This window comes from Pinus tabuliformis, chromosome 9, assembly GCF_031772625.1.
Source record: "Pinus tabuliformis cultivar Carrire ecotype Pingquan chromosome 9, CPIR1, whole genome shotgun sequence".
NCBI classification, from domain to species: domain Eukaryota; kingdom Viridiplantae; phylum Streptophyta; class Pinopsida; order Pinales; family Pinaceae; genus Pinus; species Pinus tabuliformis.
In genome coordinates, this window is record NC_142307.1 from 529313651 (window position 1) to 529329248 (window position 15598).

Below are 15598 nucleotides of genomic sequence, written 5' to 3' on the forward strand. Positions count from 1 at the left end.
ATTGCCTTCATTGCTTTTGTATTGTACTCCTTGGCTTCTTCATCCATCCTGCTATCAACAATTACTGATTTCCAGATTTCAATGCTTCGAGTCTGTAAGAAATTCCTCATTCTTGCTTCCCATATATTAAAGTTCCCATTGAACTTTGGAACCTCCTCAAATTGATTGTCTTCTATCTTAAGTAGTAGAGGGAGACACATCCTTGGGAGGATTGGAGACTTTCTTCCTTGACTTCGCAATTTGTGTTCTGAAGATCAACCTTCAAGTTGTTAGGCTTTGAATGAAGGTACTGGCTCTAATACCAGTTGTTGGAAACACTGAGAGGGGGGTGAATCAGTATTTCTTTTTCCGACTATTGTTTTACCAGTAAAAACTTTTATATTCAGAACATAAGATGAACAACAAGAATAAATTCTTTTATTAATATAATATTTGTAGTAAAATAGATACAATATACAAGTGGTTGCAATCAGTTGCCAAGCACCAACTTGGACTTTTGTGAGACTCCAACCTCTCGAGCTCCAACTCTATTTCACCAAGGCACCAATCTTGGACTTAAGAGCACCAACTCCCAAGGACTTCAATCCTTCCAGTTCCTGAGACACCAGTTCCAAGGACACCTATCCTTCCTACTTCGGAGGCACCAATCCCAAGGACTCCAATCCTTCTTACTTCTGAGGCACCAACCCCAAGAGTTCTGACCCAATCTTGTCAAGGCACATTTGATAGTAATGTTCTGCTCTCAGAACTCTTCATTACTGAGTTCTGTCTGTTTACTGCATTACTGTAGTCTCCATGCTACAGCATCAATGACAACCAATCTTCCTATGAAGGAGTCGTTACAACTCTTCATACTGTCCACACAGAGTCTCCAATAGCCTTCGTACTCTCTGATAATGTCTTCACACAGCTTTAGTTAGTCTACTATTAGCTACACTAAGCTCTACATAAAGAACAACTTTTTGTTCAAACATCTGTTTTAATGTCACAGTGAATGCTTTAGCGTGACTGCTTCTCTGCTAGCTACTTCTCCCCTTCGACTGTCTCCTGTCCTGTTGGTCCTTTGGCCCTTTTTATGTTCCTTTGGACCCTCTGCTACTACCTCTGTTTCCTCCAACTTTTTCAACAACACAACAACTACCTCCAACATGCCTTATTCTCTGTTTTTGTTGGTGTATATGCTCCTAATCCCTCCGACTATCGATTTCCTCTTTTTGCTGTCTCTTTGGCTTCCTCAAACACTCGCTTCAGCTCCCTCTGCACTGGCTTACCCTTCGACTTCCTAGCTTCTCGGTCACTGTAGCTTCCTCTATCTCTTCGTGCTCACAGGACACGTTCATTCATAAGAGAGGACCAAAATACACAAAGCAAAACTGCTGCCTGTTAAAACTGTAACAGAGCCCCATTTTTTTTAATGATAATAGGCATACACAGAGACAGTTTTGTTTAACGGACATGCCACGTCCAAATTGCAATCACAATCGTCTTGATTCAGCCTACTGAACTATCGTTCAAGCCTCCTGAACTATCGGGAGTGTTATTATAGGCTTTTGGTCTAAAACAACCTATGCAATACAAATGTTTAAATACACAAGAAATATATGAAAAATCACGAGCGAAGCGCTAAGGGCAGACTTCAAAAGTACTACTCTCGCATCTATAATTGGTTCGAGTTCGCCTTGTAATCGCAATCGGCAGTCGCCGATGACTGATGGTCGATGGACGCGATATATATATCAACTGTGTTACAATTGGACCATCAAGTCCACGACATATATCGCAATCGGTACTTTCGAAACGGCAAGGCCTTAAGCTCTTATGATATGGCGGATGTGACATATTATTAGCCCATAGCACAATGTTGCAGCGGGTCCGTGTATATATGTATCGCAATCGGGGGTTTGGGATGATGCACATAGCCGAACCGTCGATTTCACTGTCGTCGATATATATATATATATATATATATATATATATGCCCGCTCCGATAGTGTATATTGCGCACATATATATAAATTCTGCCTTTCCGCTCCGAAAGTGTAAACGCACATATCTATATGAGTTTGCACCTCCAATAGTGTATATATATATATATATATATATATATATATGAATCTGCGCCTTCGACAATGTAAATGCACATATATATATGAGTCTGTGCCTCCGATAGTGCATTTGCATGTATATACACTATATAGCTCTCGATAGCTCTGTTTTGCTCTCTGCTTCCTTCGATAGCTCTGTTTGCTCTGTTTCTTTGTTCTTCTTTGGCATATATATATGGCTCCTCCTGTAGCTCCGATAGCTCTGTTTTGGCATATATATATATATATATATATATATATATATATATATATGGCTCCTCTTGTAGCTCCTCTTGGTTCTTCTTGGGCATGTATTACATGCAATGCTCCTCTGATATGGCTCCTCTTTCTCCAATGTGGCTCCTCTGGCTTGGTAGTGTCTTTCAAAGACCTCCTCTTATACCTTCATACCTTGATGGCTTCTGCCTTTTCCGATATGCCTCTCTTGCTCTGATATTCTGCAATAGCTTTGATATGCCTCCTTTGTTAACTCCTTCGTTAACAGACTCTTGCTTTTGGCTTGGTTATCCTGATGGCCTTGCTCCTGTACCTTCATGGATCTACTCTGCTTCCCCTTGGCTTCATATCATCATCTAGTATCTAGAATATTGCCATATTGACATCAATGACAACCTAGGTCAACAAGATCAACGAGCAATAGGATGTGTGATCCTTGTCTCACATGACAAGTTAGGTTATCCTACCTATTGCCAAACAATAGGATAGGTTGTGATCCTTATCTTTTATGGTAAGTGGTATCTTGCCTATTGTTGATAAGATAGGGTGGTAGATTTATCTCCCCTATTGTTCGTGGATATAGGGTGGTAGTCAGAGCTCCCCTATGATGATTATTTTCTTTAGAATGAGATATCATTGTTCAGTTGATGATCAAAGGAGATACAAGCTGAGATGAGATGTGTTGAGATGGATATCTTGTTGTTGTAGCTAAGATGAAGGTCATGAGATTTGACTTGGAGACTAGTAGGGTTTGGAGGATCAATCTCCCCTACCATTGATTATGAGTTATTCTTCTTATGCGTCAAGATGCAATGATGATGCAGCTGCCTCCCTTCTTATGTTGAGACATGTCATCCAAGATAAGTCATATGATGTGGATGGAAATTCCTCCCTATCTAAGAGGGAGTGTTGAAAATTGGGTAGCTTCAGGATGAATTTCCCTAAAGGGAAACCTAACTACTCTGAAGAAACCTATCTTGCCCCAAGAAGGAAAAGTTAAATTGAATAAAAGAAATATCTCTATTATTAAGTGTGGGCACTCCTTTTTATTATTTGATGAGACATCGCAAGAAAACATTTGGAAATGTATTTACTTATGTTAAGTTAAATTCAAATTATCATTTCCCTCCTAATTAAGTTCAAGTCAGCTTGCATCTTCTCATATCATATCCTCTATATATTGGCACTCTCATTTGGTCATAAGACACATGCATTTTGTGACAAGTTATCAGTGGTCTGTATAAGTCTCCTGAAGCTTGCAATTCGTTTTATTTACGGCATCACATTTGTTTTGGACATCACATTTGGTTCTGGGCATCACACTTGTTTATGAACATTGCATTGTGTAATGGCTCGGATTATCTGAAGTGGCTCACATTATTATTAAGGAAGATCACATACAACACTTACCTGAGGCTCGCAACTTTTATTTTCCCGGATCAGTGTCCCTGAGGTTCGCATTCTTGGATCAGTGACTTGCATACATATGTCAGTGGCTTGCATTCTAATACAATGACTCGTATGTTCATTCTTGTGGCTCGACAATTCTCTATTGTAACTATGGCTTGATCCAACATGCAACTATAACTGTGGTTCGATGATTCACTATTAGCAAGTAATCTTGATAACACTATAGCTCACAATATTATTACAATGATTCAATGGCTTTTTTGGTGACCCATATACATTTATGATGTCTAGTATGTTTCCACAGAGACGTATCTATGTCGTTTGAACTCTAGAAGGTTTGTACATCTATGTGATTTTGTAAACAATTATGTATATGGTAGGCAAGATGTGATATAATAATATATTTGTTTGTTATAATAAAGTATGTTTTGATATGGCAAGAATGACATTGTACAATAGTAATCTCGATATGGTAATGACCTAGATGGAGAAGATTGTGATCTATATCACTGTCATGATAGTGGCATATGATTGTGAAGATAATTATAGTAGCAAAAATCACTCTATGATAGTGACTAAGGTAGAGTGACAGTATCATAAAATTATGGCAATAATTTATAATGGTATCTCATTGGACAGGGATATCTTTGACAATATTGTGTGATGGCATTATGATAGTGACCTTGTACAACTTGGCAACACCTTATCATATGACAATAACCTTGGATATTTAGTACCCTTGTGACAAGATGATGGAAGTCACCTTAATGGCAGTGATCCCAATCACAGTCATCTTTGATGATTGACATGAAAATAAATTTATGATAGTGACTTTGGTACAAGATAGTTATCTTCATGAATCGCAATTACCTTGTTGTATAGTAGTGATTTTGAAGAATGACATGGTAGTAATAGCAGTGATTTTGAAGAATGACATGGAAGTAATAACAGTGACCTTGATTGAAGACATAACAGTTACTTTGATTTCCATGACAATGATCTACATATTGTATAGTAATATGATAGTAGTTCTCTTGGACTTGTTTCATTTAGTTCAAAAACGAAGTTGTGAACTAACTTGGGTTGGCCCAAGGAAGCCTGATGTGTTTGACGGTGATGTCTCATGATTATTGTACTTTATATCTTAGCTGAACAATTAATGAATATCTAATAGAAGAAGAATCGAGTTGGGTTCCCCCATTGTGAGGTTTTTCCCTGGTCTTTGACCTAACTCCTGGTGTCTCTATTGTGTATGTTTTTCTTTTGTTTGTCGTTATTGTTCCACTGCACTATTAGTGTTATTGTTCTTTCTACATAATTGCTAATGATGTTATGATGTTATGGGGTGAATGCAATATGTAAATGATGAAAAAATTTGTATATGCAATTATTTGAAGCAAAGAACAATTTAGCCCTAAAATTAACACATCCATCTGGTCTAGTGCTCTTATCCTTTAGAAATGAGTCAATGACCTCATGCAGTTTGATATTGGAAATCTCTACAATTAACTCTTGGTTTTGATCATAAATCAACTAGTCTAGGAATATAGGTAGATAGCATTATTATTTCTATTTATATTCATTCTTAATAGTTTGTTGTTTAATTTTTGGATATGATTAGTAGTTTCTTGAGCAATGTTTTAAGTCACTCACTTAATCTCCTTCGTCATTCCTTATGCTTCAAATGATATTACACTCTTTCTCATCTTTATGAAATTATGGAAGAATCTTGTGTTTTTGTTTTCACCATATAGATTTCTCCCATTCCATGATTTTTTTTTCTTGGGTTGCATTTTCCTTAATAGTTCTTTTTTCTTCTAAGAAGATACCACTTATATTGGACTTCAATATGTGAGCAAATTTCTCTCCCAATTCCAACGATTGACTTTGGGAGACATCATATTTTTCCTTGGTCTATTCAATTGTTTTCTTCTTAACTCTTTTAATATTATTGCTAAATTGGAACATGGCAATGTCTTATGATGTTATGGGGTGAATGCAATATGTAAATGATGAAAAAATTGTATATGCAATTATTTGAAGCAAAGAACAATTTAGCCCTAAAATTAACACATCCATCTGGTCTAGTGCTCTTATCCTTTAGAAATGAGTCAATGACCTCATGCAGTTTGATATTGGAAATCTCTACCATTAACTCTTGGTTTTGATCATAAATCAACTAGTCTAGGAATATAGGTAGATAGCTTCATTATTTCTATTTATATTCATTCTTAATAGTTTGTTGTTTAATTTCTGGATATGATTAGTACTTTCTTGAGCAATGTTTTAAGTCACTCACTTAATCTCCTTCGTCATTCCTTATGCTTCAAATGATATTACACTCTTTCTCATCTTTATGAAATTATGGAAGAATCTTGTGTTTTTGTTTTCACCATATAGATTTCTCCCATTCCATGATTTTTTTTTCTTGGGTTGCATTTTCCTTAATAGTTCTCTTTTCTTCTAAGAAGATACCACTTATATTGGACTTCAATATGTGAGAAAATTTTTCTCCCAATTCCAACGATTGACTTTGGGAGACATCATATTTTTCCTTGGTCTATTCAATTGTTTTCTTCTTAACTCTTTTAATATTATTGCTAATTTGGAACATGGCAGTGTCTTGTAGGGTCGTATCAAAATGCCTCCACTCATTTTTTATGAGTTTTAAGAACTTCAAATCTTTAAACCAATAGGGATTACAATTGAAGTGGCCTGGGGGTTTGTCCTTTGTCTTTCCAATCTAATGGAGAATTTGAATGTGGTTAAACACTCCACCCTTCCTAGTCCATGATCTATCCCTTTCTCCTTCTTCAAGGACTCTCTGTCAAAAGGAATCTACCTAATATTTTTGAGGTGTTGTCAAATCCTATGCTATTATTTCTCCTTAAGAGTTAGTGGTTCTAGGTCACATGGATCAAATTCCTCAGTCTTATGAAACAAGAATTCAACTAAAATATCCATTATCCCCCACCCACACACACACACACGTCACCCTAGTGCAAAATGAAATGCATATTCCCCCCTCCACTATGATATTATCCTTCCTTCCAAACAACTGGTTAAAAAATTCCCATAATTCTTACCTCATGACTAAATTATTGTGCACAGATTGCTGAAGGTAGGAAAAAGATATTCTTGGACTAGGTCTTGTACCATCCCATCTCAACATTGATAATGTCAAAAATCCTCCCTAGGAAAGTAGCAAAAAGAAGACATTTGGCCTTAGTTGCTTGTAGAATGGTTCCTTAGATTAACATAACCTTTGGCTTGTGTATGTCAGCCAACCTCTTTAGGGATTTTTTCTTATGGATCCTCCCTAGATCTGTAATATTATAAGATAGTGTTATCATTTATAACCCTTGGAGTGTGATTTCCCTGCTCTAAGGGGCCCTAAGATGGTCATATCTTTTCTTACATGTATGTCTCTACCAACATAAACTCTTTTGCTTAATTAAGAAGGATTTCCTTCCACATCTAGAATCCAAATTAATCTTTTCCAAGACCTCCACCCATAAAATGCTCTTTTCTCTCTACACCTAGTTCTTTTTTTGGTCTAAGATGGAATTTTCTACTATGGGCTAGAACAAAATCTTCATTAGGTGAGTATGTTGTGTATAAATGCCTTTTGTGCTCTATACATTAGTCTTCCGAACAACCTCCTTCTCCACCAATGCTTTCTTTGTTAATTCTTTACTTCAAAGCGTTGCATAACTAACATTTTTTATGTCAAGAGTTCCACTAATTCCCCCTTGGAAGGAGAAGGAAGGTGGCGAGCTTTCAAAATAGAACCTTGAATAGATCCCACTTATTGACCACTATGACACTCTAGGTCCATCAATGTGAGTATTGACTTTGAGTTACAAATCTTCTTATGTGGTTCTTTCCTACTCTAAATAACATCCACAAAGGTTGAAGGCTTAGATTTGAATCTGTCTTCCTCTTTATTAGTTTAATGTCCCAACATCATCTTTTCTTCTTATGCAACATCAAAGATATGGTGCTTTCTGAGGTTAGGGGATGTCTCTTTCGCTGTAGCTATATCTTCATTTTATCAATTATGGTTGTTGCAAGTTCCTCAATCTCAAGTTCAAGTGACTGATCTCTTGTCTCTTTAATTACAGATTCCCTAACTCTCTAGGTTAGAGGTGCGACTTGTCAATAGCTTATCCTCACATCCTACTCCTTTTGTATTTCCTCTATTCATTCCTCATTAGCAACAACCTTCTCGGGATAGGCTCTTTAAACATGCCAATAAAAGTGTCATATGGAACGTCTAAAAGGAATCTTTACATGGTCAATCTCTCAGTGATATAACCTTGCCCCAGTTTGATTATATATTCCATCTAGTAATCCCTCACCTTGGTTCATCTCAACACAAATTTTAGCCATTAAAGTTCCACACAAGTTCATTGTTTTCTCATCAAATTCTAGCAACCTCCACAGCTTGTCACCAATCAATGTAAGAGCCCTTTTCATCCATGGTTCTAGAGGAAGTGAATGCAGTGTAATGTAAAGGTGGTATGTGTGTCCTTTCTCGCTTAGGTTCAAAAAACTAAGTCCATTCCTTGAGAGATAAGATTGAGTTGTCCTAATATGATTTTCCCATGTGTATTGTTTCTTTGTTCTTTCCACATTTGAATACAAAGCTTATGGACCCCTAGCCAACATATGGTTAGATTAAAGAGTATTCCGATTGTTATCACCATACTTTATTGATCCAAATACTGACTTTTTTGAGGTCAATCTTCCATGAAATTTTGCAACAAGAAATGATCCCTACTATAACATAACTTGTTTCATAATGACATCCTACCCCATTATTAACTTAATCTTCTCAACTTCAGTTTACCACACATAGGCTTCCTCCTTTTCCTTTTTGCCTACTTCCCCTAGTTTCTTTTTGTCTTCTTTAGATACCCTAGGGCCTATATGTAGTACAGTGTCTTCACAACCTTTTGGATATTTCTCCTAAGCTAAGGAATTCCCTTCAACTTGATGCAAAGTTTTAGGGTTGGCATCTATACTGGGTTTTAAAACTAGTTCATTGGTGGCAACAACATTATCCACCACCTTTATTGCGTTGATAGAAATATTTTTGTGCATGGATGAAGGTGATTATGAGAGTGTAATTATCTTCCTTTACCATGATTGTTCCAACCTTCCACCTCATTCCCCGTCACCTGGAACAAAGCCACTAACCTCATCATACTACATTACTACTAGCAATGCCAACCACTACATCCTTCCATATAGTTAATGAGGGTTGATTTTGAGGGCAAGATGATACTATAGGCCTAAGGAGAAATTAGTTGTTTGTTTCCACACTAAGTTTAAAGCTTCAAAGTGAAGGAATACTTGCCTTGATCTCCTAGTCAATATCCTTCAGACTTACTCCTTTTACAAGTCATGTGTAGAGACCCTAACTTCTCATCTTCCTTACGCCTCATTTTCATGCAAAGTTGTCTTGGCTTGACAAATTTCTGCCGTAAACATCCATTCACTATGTTTAAAGTTTATTTATTTTCCTTTAATTATTAAATCATTATATTGTATATGTTTTGCAGGAAGGAATGACATATGATTTGATTGTTGGCACAACAAAAATCATTAATGGATCAACTATGCTCGAGACATTAGTTGATAATGTGCCACAATGAGTAAGAATTATTTCCTATCCCCTGCAATATTTGTTTATGTAAAATCACTATGGTTAGCAACATTTAGTTGAGATATTTTGTGGTTGGGGCTGATTGACTTTGTTGTTAAAATTGATCTTTTCTACTTTCATAATCTAACATTGCTTTTGGTTCCTTGTTAGGATTTTCACGGATCCATACTATCGCAATATCTGCATTCAGTGATGATAAGTTGGTTTTCAAGGATATCCACAATAATTTGTTGACGGTTTTGAAATTTTGCAGTAAGTTTGTTTCACATCGTGTATCTTGTTTAGTGCACATTTGCAGCAAAGTTTTGGTAAATGAGATGAAAAATGGGATTGCTGAACATATGTGAAATTTGGTTCATCATTATGTAATTAAACACGGTTTTGAGGCCTTCCTTGTCTCAGTTATATTATTTTCATTGAGGCTCTATTCAATTGCATGTTGTGCATGCATTTGTGTGTCAACCTTGAATTAATGCTCCACGGTCTTCCTAACTTTTGAGTAATGAGGTAGGGCCTTGTATTTAATGTAATAAATAGAATGAGTTCAATTGAAAATTATCTAAAAGCAATTATAATGAAATTTTTTACGAAGGAAAGTGATTTGGGAAAGGCTATAAACATTTTAAACCTGTAGTGTGAAATGTAGAAGTGCATTTCATCACAAAAGAGAGCAGAAAAAGTAGCTTGAACTTACGTAAATTTACTCAAATATTATTGCATTTGTGTGCGGGGGTCAATATTTGAATTGGGTTCTATCGTAATTGCAGCATATACATTGGAAATTGAACATGGTGTTACAAGGCAAATAGGAGAAACCATGATGGATTGACTAATGGGTTGCTACCACAAATTCCAAAGTTGGTTATTTGCTTTTGCTTAACTAAAAGTGCAAGTTTTATATCAACTCATGTTCTTGCACTAGATTGTTACTAGTGATAATTTGTGTTTAAGCCTTGTCAAGCTTGCACCCTCCTATTTATACAAGCATGTGTTTATAAGAAAACAAGGCGAGGTGCAAGCCCTTAGTGGATTTTGATATCACAAAAGCCCCTCAAAAGTGACAATGGGTCCTTTTAGTTCCACAATTTCCATCTTCTATATTAAAAATACGGGAGTGTTCCCCCTTGTCTTTTGGGAAGAAAGGACTAAATGCAAACTGTCTACTCCCTATCCAACTTAATATTCTTATCCCTTTTATCACATTTTCAATACAGCTTTATCCCATCATCCATTATTGGCATATATCACAAACAAATTACGAAATGCAACTTTTGAAAGGCATGCACTGCCCTTCTAAACTTTCTCACTATCTCTCACCGCCCTTCCCTCTCTACCAAGGTCTTATAAAAAGTCTAAATGTAATGCAATATCATTATGTGGTCTTCACTCCTTATTAATTTTATCTAAATGTTTATATATGCCAATGTCTTCACCCACCATGAGCAATGCCCAAATTTCACCTTATTGCCTCTAATTATCATCCATGATGCCTAAACATTAAACAATACAATTACTTGTATTATGTAAATTCATTATTTACTCGGAAATTCTTTTTCAACTTCAAGAATATTCGTCATTCCCTACTAGCAATTTCTTTTGATGGGTTTTGTGTTCCATTGTTACAATTGTTGAGGTGTGCACTAATCATGACTGAGAAGTGGTTTGTGTTATGTTTAAAATGTAGATTAATAGGTAATAAAACAAGAAATCATTATGCTAATAAGAGGAAAAGCACCGAATAAAAATATTACCAAAGATGATGAAACAACACTAAAGAAACTTAGAATAAATTTGGACAGTAAGGTTCTCAAGGTTGGTAAGGGGAATGCAATAGTTATCATGGAGTTTGTAAAGTATAATAAAAAAAGTGTGGAACTATAGAATACTCACAAATTATTCAAGTGCTAAAACCACAAAAGAGGTAACACAAACATATGAGAAATTTCTCAAATGGCTTTCCAAAGGAAAATAATAAAACAGGAGTCATGAAGTTTCAAAGGGAAAGAAAGAAAACTATTCTTATATTGTATTTTCTCTTTATTTCCTTCACTGTTTACTCAAATTTCAAGTGTAAATACTCAATGCAGAAAATTATGCATCCAATGTTTACTCAACTTACTTTTGATTGACTCACAATAAGGTAAATTGAAAATTCATAAGCAAATGGATGGTATCACCCTGGATCACCAATTTCACTTGCTATTTCAAATTTATACATGGAAATCTTTCAAAAAGAATGTTGTAGAATCATTTCCTTTGAAACATAAACAATGGAAGTGATATGTGGATGATAATCTAGCTTCATATAAAGGAGAATTTGCATGAATTCTTCATATACTTAACAACTAAAATGATAGCATCAAGTTGACAGTGGAAATAGAGGATGAAAAGAGCATAGCCTTTTTGGATGTTAGTTGTATAATGCAACAAGTATACATGAAATAAACTCAGAGATAGGTTATTTCATGTAAATACCCATCATTTTCTTGGACAAAAAAAAGGTGTATCTCAAAACTAGGCCATCCAAATATTTAATGAAGAGCATATTAGAGCATATTTAATGAGGATTGAATCATTTGTCAAGTGTATTTAGGAGGAATCGTTATAAAGATGAGCAAATTGAGAAAGCCAATGCAAACATAATAACATGTCAAGGGGCTCGTACAAAGCAACCTAGAGACAGGGGCACTCATATTTGCCTAGCTTACATCCAAGGAATGATAGACATACATGCAAAGATCCTAAAGAAATGAAGTATAAAGGTAGTTTTCTCCTTGCTTGATACAATCAACATTATTGTAGATTTAGCTAAAGACTTGACAAACCTCAAATTGCATATAGTGTACTCCATGTAATCTTTGTGTGGCAAACTATACATTGGGGAGGAAGGTAGATCTCTATGTGAAGCTGAAGGAACATTGCATAAACCGAAGGCACCTTAGAATCAAGAGGTCGGCCCTAGCAAAGCACTAGAATGACATGAGTTACCAAATTGCAAAAAAGTGTTCCAAAATGATTGTTAAAGAAGAGAAGGTTAAGCAAAAGCCTAGAAATCAAGGTGCATTGGAATGATAATAATAGAGATGATTGTTTAAGTGGGGTATGAAAAGTCATAATACAAAGGTTTCAAAGTTCCCAAAGAAACAACATTAGTCACTAGTGATAGTCTTATTAATTTGAGTTTCTTATTAACACATTTATATATAGTGGAAGTCTTAATAATAATTTCGGAGGTAGACTCATAAAAGGGTCAACTCTTTAATAACATGAAGGAATTTATATCAATATTTTAGGTGAAGTTCAGTGGGAGGTGAGTCAACTCTTTATGATGATCCTAGATTATGAATCTATATTTGTAATCTATAGAACATAGAAAAATGAACATAGTTTTTACTCATTCAAACTCATTTTGCACCATATATATAAACATATTCAGTTAAACTAATAATATGTTGTGGTAAATAATGTATGGTAACAATATGAAGCTAGAGTTCTAAAAAGTTACACATTTATGAATTGTTGCAAGAGAACATTAGAGCGGAAAATAAAAGGGTTTTAGATATTTTATTTTAAGTTCGTGGTGTTGGATGCGTTGAAGAATCAAGGGCAATAGCGTATAGTAGGATTCTTCTAGCAATGATAACAATTTGTGAAGCTCTTTTACAATTTATCTTGTTAGCGTAGTCTTCTTCTCTTCTTATTAATGCATGTGTGCTTATTTCATCAAACTGTTACCAAAAACATAAGAACAAGAACACAAGATGTTGGCTGTCTGCCAAGACCAAAACCTCTCTCTTAGAGAGGAAAACCCTTTGGTAAATTTATCTTATTGAAGCTTCTTAGCGATCAATGCCAAACCCTAGACCCTTGACCAGAGTGTCCTCCAAACACAAGTCAAGTCCTTCCTCCTTTCTACACTTTGTTCCTCGACACTTAGTCTTCGTTTTTCCAGCAATTTTACCCCCCACACTTCGTACTCCTTCGTTCTTTGACTGGAGATAGACCTTGTTTATGTGAGCTCTATATCAAATGTTTCTCTTCTATACTTAGTGACATCCTTCACTTTATGGAGACACCTTCCTTCTCTTGACCAAATGAGATTCTTCTTGAGATGTATATGTACACTGATGTGACTGTACAACAACCTTAGATTCTAAGACGTGTTGGTGATTTCATTGAGTATTAAGCTCTTTTAACCTTCACTTGAGATAGCCTCTTCTTCGTTATAGTGGGAGGCCTAATAGGCCTAAGTTACTAGCCCAAACGATGTGAGATATGGTGTTGATATACTACTGTTGTTATGACTACAGAGAGGCCTCTTTTCTTGCACGTGTGACTGTGTTTTACCCTTAGATCAACCCTCACAACTCCGGTCTTGTCTTCTCCTTCTTCGTTGCACTAGAGGCTCCTTCTATTCGACTTCTTTCACCCTTTACTCGGCTCTCTTCCTTCGCCGATTTCAGAGATGTATACTTGACGTTATGAGGGAGTGGACAACCTCTATATATAGAGGATTGTCCCTCCTTTAGGTCAACTTGAGGACGACTTGTAGACTGTAGGCCGACTTGAAGTTTCTTCATCATTTTTTCTCCTTGAAGGATGTCGTTGCATGGAGAGGACTTAACTTTTCTTGGAGGGATATCCTTTAACTCTTTATACAAAGTGTATACATGGTGTAACATGCCCTTAAGGGTCTTCAACATTTTCTTTTGACTCTTTCATTCTCCTATATCACTTTAACATGTGCTAGACCTAATTCAATGAGCAAGAAACTCATTGATAAATATAACAAAAATAATATTTCTTTTTCTTGAATAAGTACAAATATCAAAAGTACATTTATGAAGACCGAGCCTAGTTACACTTTCCTCAATGGGATGGTCTTGTCATTGATTTCAAATGGTTAATGAATGCTTCCTAGTAATTGTCAGATTACATAAACTTGACAGCTCCACTGTTGGATGGTTGAAAACCCAAGTCCTAGGGTTTGAGTTCCCTGGACTGATGATGTACCCCCGACTTTGTCTAAGGATTTTGAATGGTCAAAATATTGCGGTTGACTTGGAGTTCTATGTCATTAGATTCTCCCTGAAGAGATGTTTGTGTTGATATGTGGTACGCCCCGTGGTTCGTTCTGGTTTGAGATAAAATGGAGTCTGAAGTTGAAGACCCAGTTTTGTGAGTTAAAATCCCAGGGGTTAGTGACATGACACCTTATTCACCTATGTTTGTCAATATATGACAATGATTCTTGCCGCAATTTCATTTTGTATAATTTGAATAACTTCAAGAACCAAATGCAATAAACTAATCATTGACTTCACAACCTTAGGACCGAATAACATTCATCTATTATGTAACTCTATGACTCCTACAAGCCTATTCTATGTGAAAATTCTATCACTGCAGCAACTGATTTACTTTTCCTACTTATTGCACAATAGGTTATTTATGAAATTACTTCAATAAAAATTAAAATAAATATTGTTGCAGATATCGCACCGTAATACAGAAACAAACATATGCACAAGTGTTGACATAGATATGTGGGAAAACCGGTGCAGCAAGGGAGAATTTTATTATTCAACAATTATTCAGTACAATAGGGTGCCAAACTGGCTTACCCACAGAGAGAAATAATTCTCCAACACTTCTCCTAATCCCAGCGTCAGCCCCACTGACCTCTGCGTGGCTCTCAAACCCTCTACGTCAGCCCCTGCTTGACTGCGTCAGCCCTGGGCCTCTCTGCATCACCCACGCAGTTCCAGCTAGTGACTGCGCAGTCTTCTGCTGCCTCTGCGTCTGCTTGAAAAGCCCTGCGACTACCTCTCCTGCCTCAGCGCTGATCTCCAGTGGCTGATCCCACCTCTCTGCTCCGTACTTGTTGCCTCCTTACTGCTCAACAGACCACTGGTTCAATTTCTCAGCTAACCCCGCTCCAAAAAGTAATTGACTAGTCTCCCTCAGTGTTTTCTCCAAGTGACCCTGAAGCCTCCTCTTATACTTTTCTCGTTGACAAATCAACGACTAAGATTAGATCTGGCTTGATCCATGATTTTTGGACCATTCTAACACGGTTTTATATTAATTCACATTAATATTTTATTTTCCCTAAGTTTAGACTTAGGGACTCCATTAAAAATATTAATTATTTTAATATCTCTCGAGATGTTTAGAATCTGCCCAAACCATTTAT

At 36.2% G+C, this 15598-nt stretch overlaps 1 protein-coding gene across 2 annotated transcripts in view; it reads left to right on the forward strand.

Moving 5' to 3' along the window:
- ATVPS33 (Sec1/munc18-like (SM) proteins superfamily) overlaps positions 1-9998 on the forward strand; it is a 457978-nt gene extending 447980 nt beyond the window's left edge. The window contains exons 22-23 of one of the 2 annotated variants that reach the window (XM_089441389.1): positions 9299-9391; positions 9553-9998. In XM_089441389.1, the coding sequence (XP_089297515.1) occupies positions 9299-9391 (93 nt within the window). In that variant the 3' untranslated portion in view covers positions 9553-9998. Of the gene's footprint in view, positions 1-9298; positions 9392-9552 lie in introns of those variants that run through there. The other variant, XR_016263097.1, reaches the window with a different exon arrangement.
- The last annotated feature ends 5600 nt before the right edge of the window (positions 9999-15598 follow it).